At 39.7% G+C, this 10,136-nt stretch overlaps 1 protein-coding gene across 2 annotated transcripts in view; it reads left to right on the top strand.

Moving 5' to 3' along the window:
• The first annotated feature begins 868 nt into the window (after positions 1-868).
• The window catches only part of pxnb (paxillin b), a 47,551-nt gene continuing 38,283 nt past the window's right edge, over positions 869-10,136 (top strand). The window contains exon 1 of one of the 2 annotated variants that reach the window (XM_067414478.1): positions 869-1,101. In XM_067414478.1, the coding sequence (XP_067270579.1) occupies positions 1,089-1,101 (13 nt within the window). In that variant the 5' untranslated portion in view covers positions 869-1,088. The remainder of the gene's footprint in view (positions 1,102-10,136) is intronic. The other variant, XM_067414479.1, reaches the window with a different exon arrangement.

The raw sequence follows: 10,136 nt of genomic DNA, 5'->3' as shown, positions 1-10,136 counted from the left end.
ATAGCAAAATGAAAGAAGATGAAAGTCAAAATGCTCATTTTGGTAAGTATCCACATAAACAAAGTTGATTAAGTTCTTAAGTGAACATAAACAGTTGTGAGAATATCAGATGTGTATCAGTGTATTGGATCCGTGTGTTCGGTCCTAAAGTGATGCTGCTTTGTAAAGTGCTTTGTAACTTTTAGTAGTATTTAAATATTAATTATTTAAATGAGTTTAAGTTAGTCGTATGCTAGTATGTCGGATGGACCACTCTGACTGGCTTAAACCATGATGGCATAATGTGCATTTATACAACAATAATAAAATAATGCTTTGACATAAAAAAGGAAATTTAATTTTGATAGGCTACTTAAGTACGTTTGAAAATATATACTTCTGTACTTTTACTCAAGTAAAAATCTGTTTTTACAACTTTCACTTGTAACGGAGTACACTCTAAAAGATGTTTTAATCATGCAGTTGGGTTAAATATTTTTGTTATTATTGCCATATTTGACCCAACATTGGGTTGTTTTTTACCCAGAATTTTTTAGAGTGTAATATTTGACCAATAGTACTTTTACTTTTACTCAAGTAATGAAGTTGTGTACTTTGTCCACCTCTGATAGGTGCACTCTAAAAAAATGCTGGGTTAAAAACAACCCAAGTTGGTTTGAAAATGGTCTAACCCAACAATTGTTTTGTCTTAAGCAACATTTAACCCAACCGCTAAAACAACCCAATTGTGGGGTTAAAACAACTTAACCACTGGGTTAAAACAACCCAATTGCTGGGTTTGTCCATTTTCAACCCAACTTGGGTTGTTTTTAACCCAGCATTTTTTAGAGTGTGGTCAGTGAGAACGTTATTAATGAATCAGTTGTCATTTTCCGGGGGTGTTGCGCTCTTCGGCCGCCAGGGTTCGCTGCAGTGAAGTGAGTCCCTCTGGTCTGTGATGTTTCGGGGGTCCAGTCCGGTCCAGCCACACAGACCTGCCTCTAGAACAGCAGGGAAAACTTCAGCAGAGACTTGTCTTCTGAAAACGAGCTCTACACATCGTCTCCAGAGTCGGATTAGGAGCAGAGCACTTCTGGAAGCGCGCGAACATGGACGATCTAGGTAAAACACACACATTCCCACATGTTGTTTCCAGACTGGCACAAACATAACGGGAAAATAAAAGGGAGAGAGATAGGCTAACTACAGTAGCCAATGAGCTAACGCACAAGAACTGTGATACAAAGTATACTTACTTCGAACGCGACGTCATAGGGAGGCAGTGGAACTCCGAACGTTCCATCCTACAGAACGCGCTATTCGTTCCCGTTAGTTACAAATTTACACTTATGTGCCGTAAAAAATATTGATGTTGACTGTTGTGCTGTACACTTTTCCCCCTCTGGGAAACATCTTCAATCATTAAATAGTTATTCACCTCTTTTAAATGATGATGCTGCTGCTTATGTGACATTTTGCTATTACACGTTTGTCATTAATAGTATTTCTTTCCTTGGCAAGGCAAGTTTAGTTGTATAGCACATTTCATACCCAATGCCTTACATTGAAAATAATTAAAATAGTGGTAACATGCATGAGAAAAATGAACACCATGTGTACGAATAATAAATTGAAACCAAGCATAGTTAAAACAGTTGTAAAGATAATTAAAAATACTACTACTACTAATAATAATAATAAAATAAAGTGGTCAGATCCACAATAGTGGTCTGATATAAAAATAAAACATTCTTCAGATTATAGCATACATACATACCATCTTCATTAGAATATCTCTCCTTCATTTCTTTCTCAAACACGTTCATAACATCCATTTCAATCACTATTCCCTGATTTTTACTCAGGAACCTTCTTGTTAAACCCATTCTCACTCATCATACCCTCCACAGATTTACACATACTCAAACCTTATAGTCAGACTTACTATATCCATCAAACCCAGTTTTCACTCATCATATTTAACTCAAATGAACATATAAAATAACAATAACCAAAGATAAGAACAAAGGTAAACAAAACTAAAACAATTATAAAAAGAATAAACTTGGTGCTTAGTGCAAATTTCAGTCAAGAGTCGAGTCAAAGTTTATCAGTAATCGAAGGCTGTAGCTCCAGAGATGAGAAGAACATACATAGGATCACTGATATGAGCTCATTAAACATTAAAGAGGACATTCAATATACAGAGTATGCCTATGTATATAAGACTATACACGATTAAATAATAGATTTAATAATAATAGGCTAGATTTTATTTATAACGCTCTTTTCATTCTGAAGAATCTCAAAGTGCAACATTGGAAAATGGAAAAAATCACGAAAATGAAAAATATATAATAAAACAAACAATCAACACTTAAACGACTTTCTGAACAGAAAAATGTGTATCAACAATCAAAACCGCACATTTGACGGAAATGCAGTGTGGAGTTTAATGTGGGTGTGCATAGATGAACTTTGCAAGTTTGCAATAATAAATAAATGAATAAGTGAAGAGTCACACCGGCTTATTCATCACCAGAGACGGATGAGCAGGCCCACGTGGAACATTTGTGCAGAACTATATTGACAGTCTTTTTCAAAGTTGCTTATTATTCGGTATTTTTGTCTAATTCGATAATGCATTCCAATTAGTGCTCCATTAGATTCATTCCAATGTGTTTTTAATCCGCATAATTCTATTAAAGAATTTTTAAAAAGTATAATATATGTGACAGTAAGGCCCCGTCCACACGAAGCCAGAGCTTTTTGTATCCAATCTTTTTTTCTCCTTGTTTCAAGAAATATATGCATCCACATCAAGGAGGTAATCTAGCACTCGGAAAGCGTTCCACCCATAGGGGCGGCCATTGCTAACCAAGCCATCACCTGCTGTTAGCATCCCATTGACTCCCATTCATTTTTGAGTCACTTTGACAGTGAATAACTTTACATCTGAGGCGTTTAAAGACTCCATTTGTCCATTGTTTATTTCTAAAGAAACACGACAATGCATAAAAGGCTCCGTTACCTTGTATCTTACACTATCCCCCCGTGGAAGCTGTTTTTGTAAAAATAGGCTAACGATTGCGTCATAACCAACGCGACTCTGTCACACAGTTGAGAAATTACCGTATAGACAGGAGGAGACGCTCAGAAGCAATCTTTTACTGTTTGAGACAGTCGGGGAAACATAAAGTCTGATAAAGTCAAGGGAGAAGAATGGAGAGAAGCCGATAGTGAACCAAAAGCAACGGGAGAAAATATTTAAACAACGTGATTCAGCTTTCACTTTCCACAACTACTAGAAGACCTACAGCTGTCAGACAGGAGGCTCACGTCACATCTACGTCGTCAAGCTCAGTCTGAGCCTGCGCAGTTCGCTCAGCCATCAGGAAGTGAGTGCCTCTGATTGACCTCATTTTTGGCCGTTGAAGTCAATGGGATCGCTCTGTCCATTTCTTTTACTGTCTATGGTCCACACGAGAGCAATGAAAACGACTCAAAACGATGTAGTATGTATGCTAGGCCTGTGTGTGGCGCTGTAATTCTGCCACAGAAATACACTAAAAAAGGAGAAGAAGAGTTGTGTCTAGGGCCACGTCCGAAAACCCAGGTTGCGTCCCAATTCGCATACTATCCATCCTAAATAATATTCAAAAATAGAATTAGTAAGTCCCAAATCGTAGTATGTTGAAAAGAGTATTCCAAAGATTCCCGGATGGTTTACTATTTCCGGTCCGAATTCGAAGTATGGATCGATGGGCACTCTAACGGCTGATATTGCCCACAATCGATTGCGAGTTGGACGAAGATTCGATTAGAACTACAAACGCGGATAAAAAGCGTTAAAAAACTACAAACATGGCGGATGTGCGAGTCAGACGGTTAAGTAGAGAAGTTTAGATAAAGGGGTTTCAGTGATCAACTATCAATATTTAACCTGACAAAAATAGATTTATTCAGTGTTGTCCACTAGGGCTGGGCGATATGACGAAATATTTCGAAATAAATATGACGAAATAAATGTTTTATATAAGGCTCTATCGCTTACGCCACGATACGGCGTTTAACGGCAGAATTTTACGTCAAGATGCACCTCACGCCACGGCATGCCCATGCACGCTGCAATACATAAACAAACATGGAGGAAGACGGTAGTAGACGCGGTTCAGACCAGGGTAATTCTCAGAGTAATTATGCCAGAGTGGTGGCATAAGCGCTCAAAACAAACTTCAGACACAGACGCTGCAACGGGCTTTTACGTGTGGCACACCATATATTGAAATATTTTAATGGCAGGTGTAGGGATGGCGAAAACTAAACACTTTCTTGACCGACCACCGAGCCTCATTAGCCGGTTGAAACCGGTTAACCGATTAGTTTAAAATATGCTGCGCTATTTGAAATAACAGCCGCGAGCCGCGCTCTCTCTCTCGCTATCTCTGTCTTTCACACACACACACACACACACACACACACAAACACACATACACGCACTGTCCAAGCGCTGCCGTCTCCCTTCCATTCACGTCACTTTTTATAAATCTCCCACAGCGCTAAACACGAGTCCCGCAAACGCGGCGCCGAGGAGCTTGTTTGTAATCTGAGGAAAATGGCTTCTTTATTTATTTCCTTAATAATTTTTTTTTTTTTTTTCATTTCCTTAGTTTCGATATGGTTTGGGTACAAGCTGATCGCGTTGAAAATAAAGGCGTTTGTCTAGCGGAAGAAGCTCATTTGAAACATTGCCGCGGCTCATTTAAGAAAATGACAGCTCCGAAGAGACGGCGCTTTAGTTCGAGGTAGTGCTAAAGAAAGACGATCAACACCTTATGTGTTTCCACTGAAATGTAGATGTAGTATTTTTCCAAATGTAAGCCCATTTTAAGCGAAATGCACGCTTCATACTGTCGTCTGCCCCGTCTCGAACCTCGAGTGTTTACTTTTTGCAAACCTTGTGAGCGCACAAACCCAAACGCTGTGACCTCGCGTCAAATGTTTTTATTGGTTTATTAAGTACAAACAGGCGAGTTATGAAAAATTGAGTGCGAGGGATATGTTCACTTCACACAAAAAGATTTTGGGATGAGATGGCTAATTGTGGTAGCGTTTAGTCCACTGTATAATAGCCTAATTTAGAGATCACTTTTTTTTTTTTTTTTTTACCGACAACTTTGATCGGTTATAACGTTGATACGGTCAACCATCGGTGAAACGGTCATCGGTTAACATCCCTAGGCAGGTGTTAACTTTACCACACAGCTCCATCCTCGCCTCCTCGTGGTGCAATTAGAGAATTAAGATCTCCTACAAGATGGCTGAGCTCCATTGGTTTCCGGGTCATAGGATGGAGGACCGAGGAGCGAGGAAACGAGGCGGGATATTGAGAAGCACCCCCAGGCTTCTTTGTTTCGGGTTTTGAAGATATTTGCAACAGTTGTGTAAGCGCTGAATGACAGCATACCGAGTAATTCAAAATTCAAAATGACTGACGTCCAAAACTTCTGACCAGTAGGTGGTGCTGTGCCAAAACGCAGCACGTAGCCTCAAGTCCTGCTTATGATGACCTGTACCAAGTTTGGTCAGAATATGTTAAAGCGTTGCAGAGGTACAGCCTTATTTCTGTTTTCGCAAGCGTTACATAAAATTAGTTTGCACATAATTCAAAAACACTTTGACGAATCGAATTGAATTCCATAACTTTTTTGAGCTTTTTCTGAAGATAACCTGGCGCAAATCGGATAAACAGGAGTTTGAAAAACTAGTTTTTCTGGTGGAAAAATTTGTACTACATAAAATTATATCATAGGGTTCAATCGACTGGTCTTGAGCCACGGAATCAGAGGGAAAAAAATGTTTCTAGGCCTTACGGTTCAAAAGTTATTAGCACAAATGTAAGTGCACATTTGGACAGTTGCTGGCACCAGAGGGATTGAGTTAGAGACAAATTTGCTGTGGTGATATTTCAGAGTGTCGTCTATCAGTGTGCCAAATTTCATAACTTTCCTCCAAGCGGTTCTATGGGCTACCATAGACTCAAGAGCGGAAGAATTACAATAGGTGCCTATATACGCACCTTTGGTGCTTTGCCCCTAATTGTTTTAACCACAATACCACATGACGAGTGCTGATTGAATGCACAACCTTTGACATTATGCATCACATTTTATCACGTGGCTCTTGGTCTGACTGGTCATTTGCAGGCATCAGCAGTCAGATATCCCTAAGTAATGACCGTCGTCCAGATTAACACTCCAGAGCACTCGTCTGCTCAGTGTGTCCATTGCCTTCTGTTCTCTGTCGCTTCTACAAATAAGATAAAGCAATCATTTGATCTCAGATCAGTATTTGCTCAAACTGTACAGGTCATAGGTAGCCTGGATGCCAGCCGAAGTCAGTCCCGCCCCACAATCGTGCATTTTCTGAAAAAAATGGAATTTGGGGGGTAAAATGTGTGTTATTTTGGCAAGGTTGCCTGCTAAAATTCGCACTCATGGGTCTATATATCACATAATAGTCGCTTCAACAAGCGGACATAGAAAACAACCAGCGGAAAAAAATGCGGACTTGGCAACACTGTGCTGTTGACATTTGACAACTACGTTATGGGTCACTTCGTTGCTCTGATTGGTTGTAGGTCTGTCCAATTGAGGTCTTTCCTGGTTCGGTTGAAACACGCCCCATAATCACAGCCATAATCACAATCAGACTCATACTAGAATCGAGTATGACCACGTCAGGTTAGGTCATGGGTTCATGAAATGCAACCGATTAGCCTCGAATCACTTTGGATAAAACAAAGCGTCCGCCAAATGCATAAATGTATGTTCTTATTCATGTATTTATTAAGTTATGAGTGGGATACTGTAAAGTGAGACGGTCATTATCACTTATTGACATCTGAAGAAGGAAGGTATTTGATGGTGGTGCTTCAGTGCATGTTGTGTTTTTGGGCTGGAGAAAGAGGCGATTGTCTTCATTCAGTGTTGCAGGAAGAGGCCGAGTGACAGACGAGTGCGTGCCGTCAGTGAGTTTGGGGATGATGGTGTGAGTACGGGGAAATCCAGAGCCTGCGTTTGGAGTGGGGGAGGGAACTGAACTGACTCACTCGAGGGTCAAAGGGCGAATGAGAGGAGTTTTTCCAACCAGCTGCTCACAGTGGAATGCTTTATTAGCTTTGTTAGAGGCGATCAGTGTTTTGGATTTAGAAGTAGCCCGTTGATAAGGCCAAATGGCTTTAAATGTGTTTGGACACTAATGCAGGGGCCTGCGAAATCTATTTTTTGTGTTTCCAAAATTCAGTTTTTCCATTTGAATTGTTCTGGATTATTTTTTTAATGGTTTTATTAAAGCTGCTGTTCGTAACTTTTTTTGTGTTCAAGATTTACAGAAATTATATAATGAGATTGTACAACATGAATCCATTTTCCAAACCGTGTTTTTGTCCTACCCTGAATCATTATGGTGCACTTATAATAAGTATTTATATTGGGACTATTTCAGGCCAGACTGGTAGGTACCGCTGCGGAGGAGCACAGTCCCTGCGTGATCCGCCATAGACATAAACTGAGAGAAGTAGATCCGGCTGGAATGTTCTTCCGCGAGATGCATGCAGTTCTGTTTATTAACCACTAGAGTGAAAAAAGTTACGGACTGCAGCTTTAAATTCTAATTTCATTTTCATTTTTTTTTTTATTGAAACAGGGACAGTGTAAAATATGCATTAAACCTTAAAGAGGAAAGATGCATTTTACCAGGTTGTAGCACTTGTGCTAACTTACACCTGCAGTCCCTGGACAGGCGGATGTGAAAAAGTCAAGTTAATAATACATTAATCCCAGAACAACATTAAAATAATCAAACCCTGCATTTATTCTACAACATGCATTTACAATAACTAAACTACCAATAACTACACTAACTTAATAACTAAAAGGATGTCTAATCAATTCAATTCATAAAACTTAAACCATTTAAAAGTTTATGGCATTCCCTTGTTGAAAAAAAAAGACAAAAGCTTTCCCTTTTTAAAACCACCAGATTATGTAAAACTTATGCATATTACATTATGTAATTATATATGCTAATTAACAAACTATAAATAAAGACTAACCAATCAGAACTCTACATTGTAACACGCTGCGCACAGTCAAGCAAGCTTTCGTTACATTTTGCTCTTGTTCAAAATTGCCAGGAGGATAATTCAGCGCATCGTTTGACATTTTTTTTAAAGAATGGAACAGAAGGTATGATATTTCTTTAAATATTAAAGACCCTCTGTGGTGAAAATCTAGTTTTTAATGTTGTTTATGCACAGATCAAGCATAACTAGCCTATATTGTGTTGGTCCCCCTTTTGCTGCCAAAACAGCCCTGACCCGTCGAGGCATGGACTCCACCAGAGCCCTGAAGGTGTGCTGTGGTATCTGGCACCAAGATGTTAGCAGCAGATCATTTTAAGTCCTGAAGTTTGTGAGGTAGGGCCTCCATGGATCGGTTTGTTCAGCACATCTCACAGATAATGGATTGAGATCTGGGCAATTTGGAGGCCAAGTAAAAACCTCAAACTCATTGTGCTCCTCAAACCATTCCTGAAGCATTTGTGCTTTGTGTCAGGAGCATTATCCTGCTGGAAGAGCCACAGCCACCAGGGAATACCGTTTCCAGGAAAGGCTAAACATGGTCTGCAACAATGCTTAGGTAGGCCGTACATGTCAAAGTAACATCCACATGGATGGAGGACCCAAGGTTACCCAGCAGAACATTGCACAAAGCATCACACTGCCTCCGCCGGCTTGTCCTCTTCCCATAATGCATCCTGGGGCCATGTGTTCCACAGATATGTGACGCTGACACACCCGGCCATCCATGTAATGTAAAAGAAAACGTGATTCCTCAGACCAGGCCCCCTTCTTCCATTGCTCCGTGGTCCAGTTCTGATGCTCACGTGCCACCGTTGGTGCTTTCGGTGTGGTCAGGGGTCAGCATGGGCACCCTGACTGGTCAGCGGCTATGCAACCCCATACGCAACAAACTGAGATGCTCTGTGTGGTGTTTTTTAAATGCTTTATACAAACAATGTGTAAATTCATTAGTCAACACCATTGCTGAGTATTTTCTCTTTAAAGAGAGTTTCAAAAACAGGGTTGAAATCGCTGGTGTTTCTGATGTCACAAACTACCTTGTAATCAATCACGTCAACTTGTAGGCGGGCTTTAGCATATCATTAACTATTCTCTGAAACTGTGGATTGAGACTCAAGAGAAGCGGGTTATCCCGCTATTTTTTTCTGTTGATATGAGAAATCAGGTACATTAAGTAATATAGTGGGTGAATTATGCATATGATGTATATTACGATGATATGTTGAAGTATATGCCTTTCTCTACTGATGTTCTATGATGTTCAAAGCGTTTCTAAGGATGCTGATTTTCAGAAGGCACCTCTCTGACTGAGATGGCAAATGGGAACATGATTTGTGTAACATTAGCAACACATTCAAGCTATTTTAGCGGTGAAGCATGTAATATTTATCAGGATTTATTGACAGAAATGCAATATAATATACATCACTGTTTTCAGTGGTGCATAAAGACCTTACATAATGTACCGTTATGTGTTTATTACTTTAGAAAGAGCCATTTCTATCTACACACAGCGGTTCCCCTTACAGTAAAAACGCCATTTTGCACTGTCATGTTTCTACGATAGTCCTAAACGGACAAACTTCTCTACAGAGAACTAGCTACTCTCTGCTGTCTCAGATGGCCACATCTTTGTCCTGTGTGGGCCACCGTAGCTTCTCTTTGTGCTTCGAAAGGGAAGGGTGAGCAGTTGCAATTCACAACTAAATGCTAAATGACATCAAAATTGACGCTGCACCTTTAAAGCATTTTCACAGGAAATATGCCATTTTTGTTATGAAAGATGAGTTTTAAGGGATAAAATTATTGACTTCAAGGGGACTTTGAAGACATTCACCTGACACATTAGAAATATTAACAAACATAGCTAAAGTGTGTTGATTCTGTAACGGATCATCATCAAAGTTGCAGTGAATTATTGAAAGTGAATGTAATGAGCGAGGTGATAATGCACACACCCATGCATGGTAGCTACATGCACGTGTGTTTATTTATAATTTTTTTAAACTGA

The sequence above is a fragment of the Pseudorasbora parva genome, chromosome 13 (assembly GCF_024679245.1).
Source record: "Pseudorasbora parva isolate DD20220531a chromosome 13, ASM2467924v1, whole genome shotgun sequence".
Classification (NCBI taxonomy): domain Eukaryota; kingdom Metazoa; phylum Chordata; class Actinopteri; order Cypriniformes; family Gobionidae; genus Pseudorasbora; species Pseudorasbora parva.
Note: the sequence above shows the minus strand (reverse complement) of the source record. Positions and strands in the feature narration are given on the sequence as shown.